At 41.5% G+C, this 22,992-nt stretch overlaps 1 protein-coding gene across 1 annotated transcript; it reads left to right on the forward strand.

The window, feature by feature from the left end:
• The first annotated feature begins 1,228 nt into the window (after positions 1–1,228).
• On the forward strand, positions 1,229–22,417 carry mgat1b (alpha-1,3-mannosyl-glycoprotein 2-beta-N-acetylglucosaminyltransferase b). The gene is made up of 3 exons (XM_083925670.1): positions 1,229–1,620; positions 8,103–9,352; positions 15,605–22,417. Exons 2-3 carry the CDS (start codon positions 8,483–8,485, stop codon positions 16,304–16,306), a joined length of 1,572 nt encoding a protein of 523 aa, XP_083781796.1. The 5' UTR covers positions 1,229–1,620; positions 8,103–8,482; the 3' UTR covers positions 16,307–22,417.
• Positions 22,418–22,992: the final 575 nt, after the last annotated feature.

Below are 22,992 nucleotides of genomic sequence, written 5' to 3' on the forward strand. Positions count from 1 at the left end.
TGGTAAAAGCATGCCCTTTCATGTATTGTGTTTCGTTTTGGTATGAAATACTCATCAAACTTTTCCAAGACAGTCTCATAATCATTTTCGTCTTCTTCCTCCGTGAAGGTAAAAGTCTTGAAAATATTTTCGGCTTCGTTGCCCATTGCGTAAATTAACGTGCTAACCTGGACGTCGGCATCCTCGAGGCTTAGCTTGGAAGCTGACCTGAATCGTGCGAATCTCTGTCTCCACGATGGCCATTCTCCCGGTTTCTCAAAGTTGAAGTTTTCCGGTGGCTTGAACCTTGCCATTTCTGTGTGTGTGTTCTCTCCTAGAGCACTTCTGACACCATGTCAAATAAACTGTTGGCCGACACAGCTTACTGAATTCGACTTGTCTGCTTTATTAACAACTCGCATAAGTCATGCTGCTTACATGTTTCAGATCTCGTCTGTCTAACACACGAACTCTCGCGTTACTTCCTATATATAATGTATTGACTACGTAATGCACCTTTTTACATTACAGATACCTTGACACTCAACACAATAGGTATTCTCCCAGGGCCACCATACTTTTTCAGTTGTAGTTGTAGTAAGTGTTGCGTAACTAGTTCACTGTCATTGTTTTGATGGTGGGAGACTCCTAGCAGCAGAGAATGACATAGTGTATGGTTAAGTTAACTATGGGAGCCAACCGTTTATTTTTTTTAAACTAATACAAGACATAGAAATAGGAAGATCCCAACAAATAAGAAAGTAACTTAGGCAGTGAGCAGAAAGTTACATGTGAATACTGCATTTGATGTTGTTAAATTGTTACGGTCTTTATACCAAACCAATTATATTATTATTATTATTATTATTATTAGAATACAATTGACACACAAAGGGGGTTCTAATGAGATATGCGATTGAGTTGCATTATGGGATGTTTAGGATCCAGTTGCTGTTGTTTTTTTTGTCATTGCCCCAAACTAGGGAATACAATTCAGAATATCTGTTGCTTCAATTTAGACCTTTCTTCTTTTTTCTTTTTTTTTTTTTTTACAGAGATTGTAAACAAAGGAAACTAAAATGTATGTATTTTAAGCCTGTGGCAGATATGTGTTATCAGGTCTATAGAAAGGACGGATAGGACCCGGTTCGAGTCGGGTCAACTCAATCCTAAGCGAGCTAGTAATCCGGAAGTGTAGTGTGAAAAATGCCGTCATCACACATGAGAAGAGGCAGCCTGTGGTCGATCCAGCTGGAGTGGACACAAACACAACAGAGCAGAGAGGAGACGACTTCCAGCTGCAACATGTCACCGTGGAGACACACGCCGGCGGCAGTGTAAAGTCTGTACCGGAGCGGGAGTACACACTGGAGCCTGCTAACATTAGCCGCTACTGGGGTTTGATACAAGAGCAGAGCCGGAGGAATAATGGGACCCAGAGATGGAGTTGCAGGCGACACTGGAGCCACTGTGTAGCACCACTGTGTAGAGATGTGCTGTGAATGTTACACCGAAGGAAACACACGAGTGGCTCGACTAGCAAACGTTAGCAGCTAGCCGGTCAGTGCTGCAGCTTGATGTGAGCTTCATTTCCTTTCACGGTGAAAGCCGTACCCACTGGTTCAGACCGGCATGTGAGAGGTGAGTGAGACCGACTTTAGCTGCTCCGTCCGTGGCTCCGGTCAGTAGTCAGGACGGCGCATGAATGAAACACCTTCCCAGCTGCTGCTCGGTGTTAGCTTGCTGGCTAGTTAGCAACATGTCAGCATAACGGCTTAGCTTGCCGTTAATGTGCCCAGTAAGCACAGAGGACAGTAAACCGGGATAACAGCTACTGTGCTCTGCTTGAGCTAGCCGGCAGTAGGGTGTCAGCTAACGTTAGATTCAGAGGAGTAGCAAGAGCTGGCTTTATCTCAACAGGTCGTGACTGCTGTTTGCAATGTGGACCCTTTTGTCAGTGTGAAGTTAACAGTATTTAGTTTTAGCAGGCCTCATTGCTTTTCCAATGTGTATGCTTATGGAGTGTTAGCTGGACGGTCCCCTGTCTGAAGCCTGTGTGCCTGCAGCAGGGCACTGGGCAGCCTCCTCTCCTCTGGATCATCCTACCAGTCAGCTCCACGTTGGCTGGCGGAAAGAGGAGGGGGTTAGAGAAGAATAGCGTTTCAGCTGGTACAATTTGTGAGAAGAGCAACAGTTCCCTCCCTCTGCCCATCCTCCCTCCCTCGTCCACAGTCTGCAAAGATTAGCCTATCTCACTACAGTGGAGAGGGAGGCATGACAGATCTGTCGGCTGCTCCGAGCTCAGGTACGCTTAGTTTTCCACTTTATACTCCTTAGCTCTGGACTTCTCTTCTTGTTGGCTCCATTATAGTTTTCTCATGTCCCTGACACTTCTCTGCTCACTATGAGGATTTGTTTGACTCTTTTCCTCTTCCTCATACTAAGATCTTTCTACTTAATTTGACCCATTGTTCCCCAGCCTTACTCTGTCTGCATTTACTGCTTTATGTGTGTTTTCAAAGTAAAACTGTGTATTTTGATTTCAAAGTGTTCGGGTTGTTACATTCTTTGTGAAGTTGATAATTTGAGTCTATCATTTTGTTCAAAACACAGTGGAAAACATAGTCATTAGGCACACCTAGGTAAAACCAGTTCTAATCCTGCAATAAACCTTCAGAAATGAGAAAGTATTTGAGGGAAGTGTTCCAGCATTATGCTTATCATTTAGGATGTTTGTGGTGCTGTTGAACTGTTGCATCACACAGAGGTGCTTCTGTTATTCTACCCTCATTGATATCACACAAACATTTCATTAAGGTCACATTTTCATTTATTTTTGAAATGTCACAAATGTGACATAACTGAGAACCTTGTTCACGTGTTTAAGACCAGTTTCTGACCGTTTTTTTCAACACCTTGAAAGTCATTGTCAAATCAAGTCACTGACATGAAAAATGAGCTCAGGTATGTAACAGCTAAACGCGCCCTTAACTGTAGTGTGTTAGATTTTGATTCCCTTAGGATCTGTCCACACCACACGTCAGGGGGGACCCTAACCCTATGCACACTTATTTATCACTCATCAAGCATGTGACTGCTTTATGAGCTGTTTTGTGTGTGTGTGTGTGTCAGTACATGGGTCAAATGTTGAATATGGATGGGAAGGTTCTTTGTAAGGGGCTGGTAATATTGAGATGAAGAGGTCTGCGCAGCCAAAGATCCATTACTAATCAGAGTGTCTGCTCCGTGTAGTCAAATATCCATCCTTACAAGATTATTGTAGGCCTATATTTATCAGCAGTAATTGGTTTAGCCTTTTCTAATTCTGAGGAGCTTCTGGAGAGCATTCAGTGTGACCTTAATCAGTGTACAGCAACAAAGAAAACCTTTACTGTCACATACACATAGTTGAAACTCTTTTAATATATTTTTTTGGACTGGAAAGCTCTGTGTAAGCATTTCAACCTTTGTACTGGAGCCTGTGTGTTCATGGGAAGTTGGACTTTGAACAGCAAAATCTCAGGTATGGCAGACACTAGAAGGCTAATTTAAAGGGCCAGTTTAGCCAAATTACAGGAAAAATATTCCCTCTTCCTTTCAGTGGTATCCAGTATTTCAGGTTTCTGAGATGTCTGCCTCTTTCCCAATGCAATGATTCAGCTTTGAATGTTTGTATGCATAAAGATGGATGGCAGGATGGCTCCCGAAAGGTACACCTCAAATAAACTAGTCCCTATGATGATTTCTGTCATTTTAGATTTGTCATTGAATGTGATGATTGACATCTATGACTGATTAGCTATTGGTCTGGTGGGTGTATGGACGGGACTTTGATGACGCAGCACCACCACCCCATCACTAATGTGCAGACTGGTTGCGGAATGACAACATGGCGACGCCCGTATCTGGGCTATTTTGGCTTCTTTTTTGTACAGTCGGAGGAACGAGAGACATGACAACCATCATGACTTATACAGCGCCTATGTAAGCTTCCGAGCACTCAAGGCACTTATGCACTACTTGTGAAATTCACCCTTTCACACACTCATTCAGTGATGACAGAGGCTGCCATGCTCTTAAAGATCTAAGCTTTCGGGCACAAGGACACTCCTGGGATCAAACCGCCGATCTTTCGATTAGTGGATGACCTGTTCTACCTCCTACCTGTACCTCGGCCATAGCCACCTAGTCCAGTAAGCATACACACTAGGTATCAGGAATATAAGGTGTAATAAAGATCTGTGCAGATGATTCTACATGTGAACATGAGCATGTGGATGGAATGCTCTCTCAGGGAAGTCGGTCATACACCACAGAATATGAATCTTCCAGTGTTCAATCATTATGTTGAGATTAGAAATGTATTAGCCTTTTATTACTTTAGTATCAGTTGGAACAGTCATGGTTACTCATCAGTGATATGATGAACATTGTGCCTTTGGATTGATCTCTTGCAGAGTGGTTGTTTATGAGACAGCAATCACACACTTTTATTTCAGCAAGCATTCCTTTTAATTCTCCTGCAAGGGGAAATTCAACTTTTTTACACATCATATTACATACACAGCCCAAAAATACGCCCACAAACAGGAAATACACACATTCACAAACAGGACCTATATAAATGCATTAAATGGAGAGTTTTCAGAGCGACAGGGCTGTCCATGGAAAAGCCTTGGTGCCTTGCTCAAGGGCACCACACTCCATACTTGTATGTAACAATACCCTCACCAGCCACTTTATTGCGTACACTTGCTAGTACCGGGTTGGTATCTAGGTGTATATTTTTTGACCACTTCAGTCAGTCCGATTTTGCCTATCATCCCTTTTCTCGTTGTTCAATAATAGCGGCTGAATTTCCCTTTCTTCACTAATGACATGGTTCCATTAGTTTTTGCGTGTAACAGAACAGCTTCGGTGATGACATGCTGCTTGTGTATATACTGGCCTAATCCTCCGGTCAGAGAAGACGCAGCAACTCTCCACTTTCGATGACTTTATTGACCTCTTTCCAAATGAACAGGACACTGTAGTACATTGTAGTATATGTGGTTTGTGATGTTTGAACGGGGCAAAAATAATAAAACATTTAAATAATAATAATTAACCTACTATACAGTGGCATTTATAATAGAATAACATGAATAACGTGTCATACTGCAAATCACCAACAGGTGATGGAGGGTATTCACTACTTAATTGTCCTTGTTGGACCTTATGTTGGCAATGTTGCACAATGTCTGTTTCATTGCGTTTCTCATATCAAATATGTTCATATATGCATGCAGTTTGTGATGCCGAAAATCTGAGCCAAAATGCCTTGCTTTAATCATACTCTTGAACTGCTCATAGGAGTTTATTATAATGATCTGCTCCTCTTCAGTGGAATATGCGGAGCTTGATATATCCAAAGGGTGAGTCAAATGACACAATACACGCCCTTTTTATGAGAACGCACATTGAAATTTAAGCAGAAGCCCTGGCTTGACAAATTAACTCTTAAGTGAGCTTTGTGGTACCGTTTAACTCTGATTGCGAGTTTCGTATTTGTCGAAAAAAAACCTGGGTATGTTCAGCGCGCTTCATAGTACAACCCTCTGGCTTGGCGTACGTGCAACGGATTAAGCCAGGATGATCAGACCAGACTAGTTCAAGACTAGCCTTTTCATTTATCCCGGATGTCTTAGGGCGTGATCACACTGTCCTTTTTGGCCGCGGCCAAAACCGGTTTTTCAGCTAAAGTCTAGTACCTTTAAGCCATGTGAGTGCACCCGCTCCGCGCTCAACTGCGGCCAGCGGACCGTCCACGGCCCGCTTGAAAGAGGTGGGCTTTAGCGGAGCCGTTTGCACATGTACGAGCACGAGCGTGCGCACGTGTACGAGCACGAGCCCTACGGCAGTAGCGTTATGTCCGCCTGTTCGGACATGTAAATAGAAGGACGGACCATGCGCGGACATTAACAACAACAACAATGGTGGTGAAAGGTTCACGTTGGTGTGGTGCGGAGGTGGAGTGTTTACTGCAGATTTGGTCGGATGAAAATATTCAAAAACAGTCGACAAGACGCACAAAAACTCCGAGGTCTATGGAAAGATTTGTAAACAAAGCCACACACACGTGATCAATGCGTGTGACGTGTGACGGCGTGATGATGTATGGACAGCAAGAAGCATTGGCTGAGGCCCTGGCAGTGTGAGTACAAACGGGGCTGGGGCGCGGGGGGAGAGGGAGGGGGAGCAAGTATCCTAAAGTCCGGGTCGTGGTCCGGGAGGACAGTGTGATCACGCCCTTAAAGAGGCGTTATCGGAGCCGGAAAACGGTCTTTTTTGGAAACCAGGTCCCAGAGTGGGAATATTTGAGAACGCCCCCCGTGGCATTGTCGTCTGGACGGCGAAACCGCATACTTTTTTAAAAAGATGCAGTCATCGCCCCACCTCCGACCTCTTACCCCAACGTTGTCACATAACAGTGGTAGAGGGGCTCACAGCAGCACCCTCTGCTCGTTCAATTCAATTTATTTACAGTGCCGAATCATAAAAAAGTTGGGCGGTATCCAAATTTTGATACCGTCAAACCTTCTCCCTATTTTACACCAATATACGGCAATACTATGAGTAGTTAAAAAAATGACGTAAGGCTCAGACGACGTCACCAAACTGTTATATTATTACTATTATAACAACTGTTGCAAATCAATAGGCCTAAATTAAAACACAGTCCAGTCCGATATTGTTTTTAATGAAAACCAGATAAAAATAACTGAATCAATTAAATAAAAAATACACAAAGTGCGGAACTGTGTGGCAAATGGCCAGAAAAACCAGCATGTTTACTTTGTCCGGCTTTAACAGGGCACGTCGTGGACTGACAACTTTACCTGTGGTGCTGAAAACCCGCACTGATGGTGAGCTTGTGGCACAGACGCACAGGTACATTTGGGCCACTCGCAACATCTGGTGAAAACTCCCGGCAGGACATTTCCACCAGAGAAGTGGGTCCTCGTCTCCCTGAATAACGAGCTCCAAACATATGAACATACCAATGACATATAAATATAGGTTCAAAAGGATTTGCAAATCATTGCATTTTGTTTTTCATTTATGTTTTACACAACGTCCCAACTACACTGGAATTGGGGGTTTAAATATGGTGTACTGTCATACACATCAAGGTTTTATATACTGTATGTTGGAAGAGGTTATTGGCAAATAAAAATAATCATACAAAAAAAGTTTCACAGATGACCAAAATAAGATTTTCTAATGGCTTGTTTTGCCCAACCTACAAAGCAAAAAAAGTTCCACTCCAAATTTTAGGACTAATTCACAAAGCATTGCAGTGCTAAAAGCTCCTAAATCTATAAAAATGTAGTCCTCCTCTGGAGGACTCCAAAGTCACTCAGAGTAAATGAGGATGGACCTAACATGGCTGCTGCAGTCAACATTTTGGAGAGATTAAATGATAGTGAGCTTTTAAAAGGGTATGGCCCTAATGGAGATGGCATAAACGTGGTAGAGTTGTCAAGGATGACATCACATCACCAACCAATAAAAACCACCCAATATCACCGCAGATTAAAGTTGGTACAACTCTCCGCTGTTTGACCATTGGAAAAATACAGCTGTGCAGCTCAGACGAAGAACTCTTAGCACTAAGATCAAATGTTTTGTGAATACGGCCCCTGGATTATACTTGAGTTCTATGGAGTAATGTTAATAGCACAATATATCAATTGAATAAATGTGAGTTCACTTTGAAGTTGACTAAGATACATTTCTGATTGTTTTTGTTTAATCGATTAATAATACAGACCTGTAGTTTATTTTATAGAAAATAGTCAGTTTAAATGTAATGCTATATCCCTTTCTTTCTAGCAAGAATTTGTGTGCACACCCTACACAAAGATACATGTCACACACATGTACATAAGAACATGATCATCTTGTGGGTGCTTTTGCCGACAGTGTGACTGCTTTTATTATTGTTTATTATTTCCCATGTACAGAATTTGACAGAAATGTACAGTGCACAAGTGAAGGGCTTTTGTTTTTGCTTCATTATTTAAAGTTCAATTAAGCTGCGTTCATTCCTCTGACCCTTTGTTCTCCTGCTCTCTTTTCAGGATGATGGCTGAAGGGTAATATCTAAGGAGTCACATTCCCTCAACCTTCCCCTTTTCATCTGCACTTTTGCAACCTCCCCTTACTTGACTTTTCCTGTCTCAGCTCTTCTCCCTGTCTGTAGGGGTTTCATGGAATGCATGCATTCCACTGTAGGATCATGGGAATTCATTTTTAATTGGACAGTCCTGCTCCTCACACCCTCCTGACCAAAAGACAGGATGACTCTAATTTGAGAAAGTTACAATGTGATCAGATATCAACTTCCTGCCCACATCCAGATTGCCACCTCTGTCTGTAGGATTCTCACTCCGATTCCATCATTTGTTCCCTACCTGTAGCCTTTTCCACAACCCCATCCCTTTTCTAGTGTCATTGGGCCATGGTTCGCAAGAAAGGTTCTCTTATACTATGCAGTGCTTTCCTGTTTGTCGCCTGGAATGCTTTGCTGCTACTTTATCTTTGGGGTCGTCCTCCCATCGGCCGCGTCGGAGAAGGTGGTGGAGCCGAACCAGGAGGAAAGGAGGAGTGGGGCGTGGTCAGTGGGAAAGGAGGCCGGGTCAACTTGGCTGGGGAGGTCATCCGGTTGGCCGAGGAAGTGGAAATTCAGCTGGAGACCCAGAAAAAGCTGCTGAAGCAGATTGAAAGTCACAGGGCAGTGTGGGCTCGGCAGAAAGATGTTGGGAAAAGAGAAACCGTTGATACAAAAGAAGTCAAACAAGAGGTTTTCCACCAGCCACTGAAGCCTCCACTTCCTGTAAAAGACAGTGTGGACGACAGGGACCAAACTCAAGTAAAACAGACACAGAAGCCTGTTCATACAGTAGCTTCAGACTCTAAGTTAGAACAGCACCAGACCATTGAAATGAAGGACGAGATTGATGCGAACAATAAATTAGCAAGTTCCGTTGCAAGCCCACAAGTCGTCATTCCCATTCTAGTTATTGCTTGTGACAGGGTGACAGTAAAACGGAGCCTCGACAGACTGATACAGTACCGCCCTTCTCCAGAACTATATCCAATCATTGTTAGCCAGGATTGCGGCCACGCCGAGACGGCTCGCGTGATTGGCTCATACGGAGATCAAGTGACGCACATACGCCAACCGGACCTGTCGGACATCCGAGTCCGGCCAGAGCACAGGAAGTTCCAGGGCTACTACAAAATTGCCCGACATTACCGATGGGCCCTCAACCAAGTGTTCCACACGTTCTCCCAGTCTACTGTGGTCATAGTGGAGGATGACCTGGAGGTGAGTGCTCTCAGATTGTGCCTCATTCTCACATTACCACACATTACAGTAGGCATTGTCATCCTTGATAGCTTGCTTTTTTTCTGGCATTTTGCTTCTATTGGATAGTTTGGTGGTAAAGACACATAGGAGCAGTATTTGGCATTGGTACATTTATTGGCATATTGATTTATTGGTCAAGTTAATCATTAATTAATTTTTGATTTTGGCAGCTTTGTCATAACAGAATATTTGTTGCCAATTTTTCGCACTCAAGTATTTCACACTCTCACATAAATATTTGCATTCCGAAAAGTTTTCACATCGTCAAACAATCATAGATTGCTTTTACTAAAACGAAGCCTCACTATACACACTGCAGACTTGAAATAACAAGCCTGTGTAGAAATGACAACGGAATGTCCATGTAGAAAAGTCATGTGGTCACAAGTGTAAATGCTGAGCTGCACTAGTTTTCAGCCTTTATGACTGATACATGGCCTTAAATACCAGGCCTGATGGTCAGGTTATTATTCCACCAGGGCTCAGTGGAAGGAAAGACCATGAGCTCATATGCTTTCATTAATAGTCATGATAATGGTCACCAACTACATGTCCAGAGCAAAATGTCAGCTAATGCACTTGGAAGGGAATGGTTCTCTATACGGAGTATGGTTACCCTTCTTTTGTAGGCTACTTACCATCACAAGCCATTTTAATTACTATACTTCTTTTCATAATCTTGAGTTGTTTGTCAAACAGGCGATATGTTGTGAGACCAAATAGATCACAGTTCAATGTCCATTTTGTTGTGTGACGGTATGAACAGAATTTTGATATTGACGTCTGAGAAAATCTACTGACCGTGTGGGCTCAAGTGATTATTTTATTGGTTGCTTTGTTTTTATCAGCATCCAAAATTTGCAGAAATCGAAACACCTGGTTAAGAAGAAGGCCATAGTTTTGGAATTGGTGTGGATAGGCTCAAAAAGAGAGAGGGGGGGGGGGGGGGGGGGTGTTGGTAGAGGTTCTCATTTTTAAATTGACTAGTGATTAATGTGCGTGGATTATTTGTGTTCTATCTGAAAAGACCTTTCAGTTAGTAAAGTTAGTTAAAACATTTGTACATAAAGAAAGTGTAATATGTATTAATTCTGTTTGTTCCATTTCACAGATCATTGCATCTGTATGATGCATCAAGATAAAACCCCAAGAATTTTATGTAATTTTAAATATTGCTAATTTCACATGCAATTTATTTGTGCACATAATGTCCACAGAATCAGAGCAGGCAGAGCTGTTAACTTTGGGATAAGGAAAGTCAAGGTTTAAACACTGCTTGTAGACACAGCATGAGTCTTTCCATGGTAAAAGTTTAATTATGTGGCTTCCATTCAAATGTGGGTTAATGATGACTGGAGCTGGTCCCACTGGTTCCTCAAAATGTGCTGCAGCAGCTTTTTAAGATTTTGTGATACTCTGCTCTCTAACCAGTACCAGTTGTACCAGTACCAAGTGTGTCACACATCACAGGCTGGTTTCCATACAGAGCCATGACTCTGCTAACTGTATATTAAAGTATATAGGACTGTGTGTGTTTTGGGTCACAGCCAGGGGTTAAAACTAACTTTTTTCGGAATCGTCCCGAAAAACATTTTGAATCGTCCCAAGTTTTTCCAAAAATCTTTTGTACATTTAGAGTTGTTACTAACTGATAATATAAAAAAAAAAACACAATACGTTATGTTGATAAAATGTATTGTGTTTGTTTAATGCACCAAAAGGAGTTACACAATTTTGTTGTATGCAATACAATGACAATAAAGGCTATTCTATTCTATCCAAGATGGCAACCAACACTTTCAGTCACAGAACTGTGGTCCACGTGACCTTCTGTCACTACTCCTCCATTTAGTGACTGCATTTTGTGAGTTTAATTTGTCATGAAGACATTGTACAGGCAAGTTAAAGTATCAGGTGTTTTATAAACCCAAATAATGATAATACACATAGATTTAGAACTGGCTATCCTTGAAGTTAACAGACTGCCATTAAAAGCAATTGGTCATAGCCCTGCTAATGTGAACTTTGACAGTCCTGTACCTGTTGTGTTGATGGTGGATAACTTGTGGATTATTTGCTTTTACCACCATAAACAGAAAAGTCGAGTATGATTAGCAACCATCTCGGTGTGGTGAGCATACAGTTTAGTGTCTTATTACCTTGTTTCAACAGAATAATAGTGTACAATTGCTTTCGTTAGCTAACTAGCAGACGATGCTAATCTGCTTACCAGTTACTACTAGAGTCAGGACAAAAAGATGAGAGTGATGGAATATCTTATAATAATATCAGAGGGTGTGTTAAGATGTCTGAATGTGAGGGAGGTTAAAGTATCAGCATTTATTTAAAATCACAAGTCCCAGTTTCCTAGCTTCCTATCTTAAACTGGCACCGTTAGCCACTAAAAGCTTTCTGCCCGGAGACTCGCATGCATCGTTATCATTGCTGAGACTCGTGGTGGTGATTCTGTATTTACGTTACTGGTCTGACGTTACCTCAGGCTCTGTGGGTTTTACTGGGTGGTTGGGCTCTGTGCTGGGTGCACTCAGACTGTCCCTCTTTTAGCTTCAGCCATTGCTGAAGTTGAAAACTTACAGAAAAATTAAGTCAGTGCCCACAAAACTCTGTTTGTCCCAAGGTCGGCCAGAGAGAGAATATTGATATTGATATTAATCTTAATCCCTGGTCACAGCAGCAACAACTGATACTTGGGAGAGAGAGCAAAGATATCAGGGATTCTGAATGGGCAGCAGTTGAGATTAGCACATGTAAATGATGATAGGATTATATGTGCTGGCACTGAACAGAGAGGTTCTCACTGAATGGGTCAAACTCTTTCCAGCTGCTGGAAGTGAATAACAAAGATCTGAGTAAACATGTGGCCGATAAAAAAAAAAAAAAAAAAAAAAGTGCTTAAGCAGGAACTTAGTTACAGGAAATTCAAAGTAACTTTGACTTAAACCAGCAGTTGGAAGGAGGCACTGTGTCCTGTAAATCAGCAATTATCTTGCTGATGAGCAGGGAAACTCTGGGTTTACTTATGTAACTGTTCTCCACTGGCTTCCTCTTTTTCATTACTGACAACTCCAGGCACCAACTGTCCCTGTTTGTTTTGGCTAACCTCTCTTAGAGTTAAAGTTCATGCTGGACCCACCAGTGGAGCCATCATAGGAGCAGCCAACGATTGCACAAATGCACAAAATGTTATTTCTGTAGTACGTTCCCTTTTTGGGAGCCGACAGTAGAGAAATGATAGAGATGAGTGAGATGACATGGCTGGATTTGAACCAGGGAGGTTGCAATGAGATATATATATATATATATATATATATATATATATATATATATATATATATATATGTGAATCATTTTACTTTTGGTACTTTTCATATATTAGTTCAGAATTCTGCTTTTCTTTTACTTAAGTTAGATTTGAAATGCAGGACTTTTACTTGTAAGTATTTGTACATTGTTGTATTGTAAGGTTGACCCGATACCAGAATTTGAATCTTGGACATGCTACTAGTATAAAACATGATACTCAATAGCTTTTTAAAGGCTTTTTTTATATTAACATCCTGCACACAGTGCTGGTTCAGAAAAGTCACTTAATCTGTGCAGCCCCCGGTTGAAAATCTTTTTGTAGATCTGCTTTTTTATGGCTTTGATACTTTTGATACTAACACATGTGGACATTGTGTCGGATTGAAAAAGTATTGATACTTTGAGCCTGTGAATGTTCTCATTTGTCCAGGTCACCGTTGACCAAAGAAATTTCAGTCAAAAGCAACTGGACTTGGTTATTCGTTTAGGAAGACGTTTCACCTCTCATCCAAGAGGCTTCATCAGTTCATGTACGCATCTGACCAGGCTGGGACATGTTGATACTTTGACAACCTTATTGTATTGGCACTTTTACTTAAGTTAAGGGTGTGAGTTATTTCCCACTGATAGACAGATTTGTGATTTTAGGTCATATTAATAAAAACAACTCTACTCATGTTCCAATCAAGATTAGAATTGATCATTCAAACCACAAAAGTGCTCTTATGTTATTAAGAGGCTAACAACATCTGTTCAGACAGCACAACAACAAAAAAAGTTTGGCTTCCAAAGGAGGGATGTTTTCCTCCTTGGAGAAGTATGTGTCCTAATACAAACTGAGTAAACCTATGGGTGCTGCAGTTTATTTCTCCAAAGTTAATTTTTTTATGCCTTGAGCACAGATAATTCATCCAGTTTATAACCACTCTGGTTTTGTTTTTGAAGTTTTGGTCATAATTTCTGTCAGCAATAAAACCATTGTACTCATCAAGTTCATAGTTATGACCCTGCTGGTGAAGAAACCATAATATCTGACAGGTTAAAAACAAACATCACATTTTGCAGACCAGCTTCTTTGTTCAACTTTGACCTACATTCATTATGTGTGCATGTTGCTGTGTTCCCATAGCCTCACGAGACCATCCTGATCTTGCAAGCTCCATTGTATTTTACTTGCAGTTCAGTCTATTTTTTATTGTTCATAATTTAATAGAATATCCTCTGTGTCTATACCACTGCTGTACTAGTATGTTGTTTAAATAACCAAGGCACTTCAACAAAAACCTATATTTAGTGACAAAAAAACAATGATCAAAATGAGAGAACGGTAGCCATTGTGTCAGAAGAGAAGATTTCAACAATGTTTTCTTCTATAGGATTCAATTATGAACAGGAAGTGTAGAGGCCACAGCTTTGAATGACTTCAACACATCTGCGCCCACAGGACATCACTAGTTTCTCACCCTGTTCTGGTTTGATCTTGGTCCATTCTGACTCAGTCTCTTTCACAGTTCACTAACTGTAGTGGGTTTCTCAGACATTACTTTGTTGACAAGAATTTTCCAGAGATTCTCTATGGGGTTTAGATCTGAACTCTGGGCTGGCCATTTCATTGGTTCAATATTCTTAGCTTCAAGGAACTGTTTCACCTGTTTTGCAGTGTGACAGGGGACATTGTCTTGCAGGAGAATTGCAGCTGATTGGGAGACAGTTGCAGTGAAGGTATTTTATTTTGCTGAAGGAGGTTCACATAAACATTTGCATTCACCCTGTCATGTAGCTGTACAAAGGCCCAACTCCTGCTGTAGAAAACATCCCCCAAACCATGACACTTCCTCCTCCAAATGTAACTGACCTCTTTACTCACTTTGGGTTCAGTCTTTCCCCGGTCCTACGCCCAACATAATGTTTCCATCAGACCCAAATAAAGTGAACGTTCTCTCATCACTGAAGTCACTCTGGACCAGTTCTCCTCTGTCCACACAACATGCTCCTCAGCAAAAGCAAGTCTAGCCTTTTTATTCTTTCTGCTGATGAGAGGTTTGGTCACTGCAGAGTTGGCTTTCAGTCCAGAAAGTCTTAAACGGCGAGACACTGTGTGCAGAGACAGATCCTTGTCTTGTTCAGCACTGAACTGGAGACCAACTCCACTAGCAGTGTTGAACAGATTCCCCATTAAGAGTCTTCTCATAATCCTTTCCACTCGTGCACTTACGTGGACGACCGGCCTTTTTGAAGGACTCAAATGAATCAGTGTCCTTGTAAAGTTTCAATCTTCTTGAAATCACAGACTGTAAACGCCCAACCTCTCTCTGATGCCTGAGAGGGTCATCCCTTTGGCCTTCATCTTGACAACCTGCTGTCACAGGGTTTCAGTCTCCTTAGAGCAGCTGCCATCTTACAAAGTAACCAGGAGAGCTGCAGATAAATAGGGTGTGTCCAACAATAAAGTCAACTGTCACCAGGTGCAGATTTACACCAATAACTGGGAGGGATCTGAAAGTGTTCTCTAATTTTGATCACTGTTTTTTTCAAGTGCCTTGGTTATTTAAAAAAGCATGTTAGTACAGCAGTGGTATAGACACAGTGGATATTGGATATAATGAAAAATAAAAATTACGTATTTCAGAATAAATCATGTATTTATTAGTTGTTCTCTAATTTTGACTTCCGCTGTTTTAAAAATAGGATCCGGTTATTCTTTAAATAAAATTGTACTTTAAAGGCCTATAGGTTTGATGCTAAGTCAACATACATGAATTAAAGGCTTTGAAATGACAAACTAACATTTGAGAGTGCTTTTGCTGTTGAACTGACCTTTCAGTGATTCTTCTGATCTGTTTGGACAGCAGCTCACTACTGTGCCTCTTTCTCCTCTCATTTAAGGTGGCCCCGGACTTCTTTGAGTATTTCCGAGCCCTGTACCCGATCTTACGAGCTGACCCCAGCCTGTGGTGTGCTTCTGCATGGAACGATAATGGCAGAGACGCCTTGGTGGATCCATCTAAAGCCGAGCTCCTCTACAGAACTGACTTCTTTCCCGGTCTGGGCTGGATGTTGCTGAAGGAGATGTGGGATGAACTGGATCCCAAATGGCCCTTAGCCTTCTGGGACGACTGGATGCGTCAACCGGAACAGCGCAAGGACCGCTCCTGCATAAGGCCCGAAATCTCCCGGACTATCACCTTTGGCCGGAAAGGCGTCAGTTTAGGTCAATTCTTTGACCAGTACCTTCGCTATATTAAGCTTAACACTGAACTTGTGCCTTTCACCAAACAAGATTTGTCTTATTTGCTTAAAGATAAGTATGATGAGAAGTTTAAAAAAGAGGTTTACAGCGCCCAACTGGTGAAGATCGAGGACCTGCAACAAGGGGGCAGCTTAAAAGGCCCTGGACCATACAGGGTGCAGTATTCAAGCCGGGACAGTTTCAAAGTCTTTGCTCGAAATTTGGGGGTGATGGATGACTTGAAATCGGGAGTTCCTCGTACAGGTTACAGGGGTGTAGTCAGTTTCCTGTACCGGGGTCGAAGGGTGTTCTTGGCTCCACCAGCGGGCTGGATGCAGTATGACGTCAGCTGGAGCTGAGAGACCGATCTAGACTGTACAATGGGAATGGTGTTGAAGAGGGGAGAAGGCCTTACTTAGAGGAACACCCTCTCAGACCAAAGAAAATCAGCAGATGCAGTGGTTCATGAAGGAATTAAAGCAACAGATGGGGCTTCACATCAGTGGAGTTGGGAGATCATGTGTTGACCCAGACCTGTTGTTAGGGAAGCTTCTAAAATAGGGTGCTCATTTAGGATCAGCAATGACCACACAGACTTAACAAAGTTAAAACTTGTAGGAAAAGAAAATTCCACCCTTAAACCCTGTTTCAAAACAGCTATTGGCAGCGTGCCTTGCTTTCTGGGCCCATTTTGTTTGGTGTGTTTTTATTCATGTGAATAACTGGCCAAATGTAGACTTGCCACATTCAGATGTTTGCAGGAGCTGTAAATGAAATTGGGTAGCAGAACATAATTAGGATTGTCAACAGATAGGGCATGTTTCAGTGTCACTGGCAATGCACTGGAGGCCAAACACAAGCAGAGTCATCCTCTCTAGAACTTGGAAGAAAAACCGTGTTACATGTCAATTCTTGGGTCATCTTTTTACATTAAGCTTTTTCAAAGAAGCTGTTGAAATCGATCCAACTCTTCAGATCATATAACTGTTTGCCTACCTATTAATCAGAAGCAGAGTTTTGTATTTCTATAATGTTTTAGGTGGTAAACAAAGGCCATATCCAGTGCTGAACAAAGTCACAATATGAAGTCATAGGCTTGATGGTTAACATGAAAGACGAAAGGTTTCTTCAGCAATTATTCAGAGAGAAGGAAATGCAGAAGAAGCAGTGATAATTTCCAGATGTATGGTGGTGTGGTGATTAGCACCGTCGCCTCACAGCGAGAGGGTTCCTGGTTTGAATCCCGGCTGGGGCCCTTCTGTGTGGAGCTTGCATGTTTTCCCCGTGTCTGCGCGGGTTCTCCGGTTTCCTCCCACGGTCCAAAGACATGCCTGTGTTAGGTTAATTGATGACTCAAAATTGCCCGTAGGTGTGAATGGTTGTCTGTCTCTGTTCGTCTCTATGTGCCCTGCGACAGAGTGGCGTCCTGTCCAGGGTGTACCCCGCCTCACGTCCGATGTCAGCTGGGATCGACTCCAGCCCCCTCGCGACCCCGACAGGGACAAGCGGTCGAAGATGAATGAATGAATGAATGAATGAATGAATGAATGAATGAATGAATGAATGAATGAATGAATGAATGAATGAATGAATGAATGAATGAATGAATGAATGAATGAATGAATGAATGAATGAATGAATGAATGAACGAACGAATGAACGAATGAACGAACGAATGAACAGTAGTCCTGATCCAGGACCAGCAAACTCTTGTTTCACTGTCCTGCTTTGCTATCTCCTGGAAATCTGAGCGGCTCAAAAAATCTGTTTCGGTATTTTTGAAAGAAAAAAAAAAGATTGTAAGACATCATAAGGTGGGAACAAGCGATGCTAGGTGGCTGCAAAGTAATAATAATTATAATCATAAACTGTTTATATAGCATTTTTCAAAATCCTTTGTGTATGTCAGGAGAACTGCAGGATAACGGTTGATGTGGCTTCGCATTTTGTGACCAACGGACACCGCAGAGTGTGATGTGCTGGACGTATTGCAGATTTTGTAGCATTTCGTCTGTGCACTATGTGGCGCTAGCAAACACACTAATTAAATATCATGTTGCTGTATATCATACATGGACGGCAGCATGTACATTTGATGTAAATCCAATGATGTTTGTCATAAATGGCCTTCCTGTTGTAGGGGGTGCTATGACTATGACTCTGTAAGGGTATGTAGATGTCTTGGGGCTGGACTTTTATCCAGCCTCAGAAATTTGAGACTGGACAGTGTTAAGTCAAGTTCCAACAGCTTTCAGTGTTACTTGCTCATCTCGCCACAACACGATTCCATGAAAGCACGAACGCTTTGGAGTTTGGCACAGTGACGGTTTTGAGATTGTCAACCACATTTGAGATGGATCTGTTGAGTCCTTTAGGAGTTTACAGAAGCACCATTACTGTAAAGTGCCTAAAATGGTGTGTTGTCACATGACCTATGACATCATCATATGAGGTATAGACGATTCCTTTTGCAAGTTAGTGCCACATTAGTCGGAGGATGTGAAACGGATATATATAGTACCTATAGAAAGTCATGATGTCCTTTTGAAAAAGTCACTTTTTGTTTTACAGCCTGAAATGATAATACATAAAAAAATACTTTTCCAGCGTGATTTACACATTTTGCCTTACAACATTCAAGTGAAATTATATTTATTCAAAAATTCTTAAAATGATTAAAAAATGAAAAACTAGAATAGCAGGATTGTAAAAGTGATGAGTCCCCAGATGTAATCCTTTGTGGAGGCACTTTTTGCTTTAATTACAGCCATCAGTCTGTTTGGATCTGTCTCTACCAGCTTTGTGCACCTAGATTGGGAAATATTTCCCCATTCTTCCTGTAGAACTGCTGGAGTTCAGTCGGATTCTGTGGTGAGTGGTGATGGACTGCACTCTTCAAGTCTTTCCACAGATGTTCTGTAGGATTCAGGTCAGGGCTCTGACTAGGCCACTCTAGGACATTCACCTTCCTGTCCTTTAGCCACTGTGTTGTTTTTATGGAGGTGTGTTTTGGGTCGTTGTCATGCTGGAAGGTGAACCACCTGCCCATTTTCAAGTGTCTAACAGAGGGACATGGGTTTTCCTGAAAAATTTGGGTGGACTTGGCAGCATCTATTTTCACTTCAGTCCTGACCAAGTGCCCAGTCCCTGCTGAAAGAGAAACAAGCCCACAACATAATGCTGCCACCACCATGCTTCACTGTGGGGATGGTGTGTTTTGGGCGGTGTGCTGTGTTTGGTTTCTGACAAACATAGAGCTTGTAGTTCAGCCCAAAAAGTTCAGGTTTGGTCTTTGATCTGACCATAGAACCTTTTGACACATGGCATCAGAATCTTCAATATGTTTTTTTGTAGACTGTAAACGGGACTCAGTGTGACATTTTTTTCAGAAGAGGCTTCTTTCTCTCCACCCTGCCAAACAGGTAGAACTTGTGAAATTGTTGTCACATGCACAGATGGACCAACCTCTGCCATTAAGACTTTAAGGTCACAATTGGCCTCTTGGTAGCTTCCCTGATCAATCTCTTCCTGGCTCGGTCCTCCAGTTTGGAGGGGCGGCCCGATCCAGGCCAGGTCTGGGTGGATCCATATGCCTTCCACTTCTGGACAATACTCTGAATGGTCCTCAGAGGGATAGTTAAAGCCTTTGAAATCTTTTTATATCCTTCTCCTAACTTGTGCCTATCCACAACTTTATCCTGGAGCTCTTTTGAAAGCATCTTTCCAACCATGGGGAATTCTTTGTGTTACCATGTACGACTAGGAGTGGAATCCTCAAGAACAGCTGATTTTATTCTGAAGTTAAAATCAAAGGAACAGCTGATTTTATTCTGAAGTTAAAATCAAAGGAACAGCTGATTTTATTCTGAAGCCAAATCAAAACCACCACAGTTGATGTCAGGTGGAGGCCAATTACCTTGTTGTGTAATCTGGACGCTGATTGGTTAAGCCTGAAAATGTTTAGAGTGGTTATTCTAAAGGGACTCATCACTTTTCCAACACTGTTATTCTAGTTTTAATTTTTTATTAATTTTCAAAAAAAACAACAACTTTTCACTATGTATTATCACTTCAGGCTTTAAAACAAAAAAAGTGACTTTCAAAAGTGCACGATGACTTTCTATAGTTACTGTATCACATATTTGAAATACAATTGTATCTGAAATTACATTATTACTAATTACAGTTCCAAGGGGACATATAAAATATTTAATTTTCAATTATTTTAAATTTAGAATTCCTTTAAATATATCTGTAAAGTAAGAACAATTGTAGATGACTACAATGATTATTTCCATTAGTAAGAAGACATTTTGACGTGTGAGAATTGAATTGTAGATCTATCTAATTAGAATTGCAGCTAGTAAAAATTACACTATGGACAGGTCATCTTGTAATTCTAAGTAGTTGAATAATATTTTTTGATATCTACTTGCTGTTCCTGATGAAATGTTGAGGGCTTTCCCTGGCCAGAGACATATGAGTACTGTCAGAAGTATGGAAAAGATCGAGGAACTCCCATGCAAGTTTGTCATTCTGAATGTCGATGACGATATTTAAGTAATACTACAACATTCTCATAATTAGTGGTAGTGACGGACAAGTCAGTAACTTTTGTCAAAAAGTTGCCTTTTGGTTCGGGAGGTTGATATGACAGGGCGACACGGGGGTGTCGTGGTTAGCACTGTCGCCTCGCAGCACTCCTTCTGTGTGGAGTTTGCATGTTCTCCCCGTGTCTGTGTGGGTTCTCTCCGGGTTCTTCCTCCCACAGTCCAAAGACATGCAGGTGTTAGGTGCATTGATGACTCTAAATTGCTCGTAGGTGTGAATGTGAGTGTGAATGGTTGTCTGTCTCTGTTTGTCTCTGTGTGCCCTGTGATAGACTGGCGTCCGGTCCAGGGTGTACCCCGCCTCACGCCCGATGTCAGCTGGGATCAGCTCCAGCCACTCATGACCCTGATAGGGATGAGAGGTTTAAGATGATGATGGAGGTTGATATACTAAGCCAAAAGAAACAGTAGCGACAGAGAGGTAGGGAATGAGAGAGATACGCTTGTCCACAGCAAATACCCAGAAATATGACTTGGTCAGGCCATTAAAAATCAATCGTCCTTTCTTGCCAGTGAAGTCAGTACAAATGTAGGATTTCTTTTTCACTCTGGAGTGCTGAAAAGTAGACTCTGACAGGTGTTTTGTTCACTGGCATCACTGTAATTCTTTGTCAGAGTAAATCATGTTTTTTTGTTACTTTTTGCCCTTGCTAACCGAGGTAAGTTTTGTATTTTGAACAGATTTCATGAGCTGCTTATCAGAATCTGCGTCATTGGCCAAGTATGTGTACACATAGGAGGACGTTTGACTGGCTCTCAATGCACCCACACAACAATTTTCAGTAAGATGGACATTACAGCCAGAAACACGGACAACCAAGCTGAACAAAGTTCCCAGGAGATAACAGCAGGACCACGGTGTGTGTTAAGACTGTTATATTTTCATAAGGGACTCTGTTTTCATTGTAAACTTGGGAAATAATAGGCTGAAGTAGAAGAAGTTATAGTTTTCATGAAGTAAGAACACCAAAAAGCCCTGAGAAGGTTATGTACAGCATGTAGCAGACATGAAACAGTGTGGGAGCATCAAGGGTGGAGTTTTTCCTCAATCATAGCCACTGCTATCTTTAGATCAGTTTATGAACATGCAGTGTGCGGTGTGATGAAGGTGCACAGCACTAAATCAAAGGAGAATGATATCAGAGTGAAGGCCTCATTATGCTTCAAATGAAGTAGGTTGGACCACATTGTGTTAATACCTGTTCTGGGCGGCCACGTTGTAAGACGCAGCTCCCTCAGTTTCACTTTGGAAAGGTGACTCTAGACCTGACAAGCACTTTGTTAGAAGCAAACTGAGGCCTTTATGGTTCATCTCCTGCTCAAGCTGGTCTTGGAAGGCCATATTTCTATATTTTTTTGGTAATGTATTTAATGCTTCTGAGTCGCCCGGTTTAAACTCCATCAATGTGATTGTTGAAGAGAAGCCCCTTCTAGTTTCAGAGGGTTACAGAATCTGCATTTCCACCACATCACTTCCTTCCTTCCAGTGAGTAAACTTGGTGTCGAAATGTGTTGAAGGAAATTGTGAATATGAAGGATGAAATTGGAATGGTAAGGCTATTTTGAAAATATTTAACTGTCTTGACCTTTCTAACAAGTTTGCTAAGCTGCAAATGAGATGTACGCGCCATTGATTCTGACATTTTGCTGATGATCCGCTGAAGCCCTGATACAGGGCCAGTTGTATTACATGACATCCAAGCCATGTTCTGGTCAGCTTAGGTTTGTTGAAAAACCACTGATTGTTGGACAGTTTTCATTTGAAGGCAGTGGAGTGGCTAGAAAAATGATTATCACTGTACTGTAATTAGCTTTGGGAGACCTGTTGATTCTCATGTCTGTATGGTGATGTGTAAAACCACTGCCTGATGTGTTTATAACTTTAATACAGTATAAATAAAATCAACTATTTTGATATTTGCCCACATGCTGAAAGAGTCTCTTTGACAGCAGTCATTCTGCAGTGTAATCCGCGGTACTAAACAGTGGCTCGTACCATGTTAATGTTTGTCCATTGTGAACAATAAAACCCAGAGATTTCTTCATCTCAAGGCCTGAAAGGCCTTTACACACCAAGGCATGTATTTTATGCAATTCATTTACGTCAATATACACTTTTTTAATTTTCAAGCTGTTCTTGTCATGAGTACTTTCACACAATACGAATATTACAAGGCAATAAAGCTTAAGTGGATTACCAAGTCAATCCAAAAGAAAGGAGCCCATTGATGATTTATTCCAGAGAAACACGTAAACTTTGTAGTTTGTGTCAGTTTGGTGTAATATAAGGTGACGGATTCCTACATAAATCATCAATGGGCTCCTTCCAGTTGCATTACATTAAAATTTATTCAGAAAGAAAAATTTTGATCAACATATGTAATAATCTACAAAACTGGATGATTAGGCCTGCAATTAAAGAATTTATTTGATAT

The sequence above is a fragment of the Echiichthys vipera genome, assembly GCF_963691815.1.
Source record: "Echiichthys vipera genome assembly, chromosome: 13".
NCBI classification, from domain to species: domain Eukaryota; kingdom Metazoa; phylum Chordata; class Actinopteri; order Perciformes; family Trachinidae; genus Echiichthys; species Echiichthys vipera.

Bases quoted from the DNA above. Each gene is read 5' to 3' on its own strand.
- mgat1b (XM_083925670.1), top strand. From the start codon at position 8,483: ATGGTTCGCAAGAAAGGTTCTCTTATACTATGCAGTGCTTTCCTGTTT. The intron at 9,353-15,604 runs GTGAGTGCTCTC...CTCTCATTTAAG, and splicing joins TAGTGGAGGATGACCTGGAG to GTGGCCCCGGACTTCTTTGA.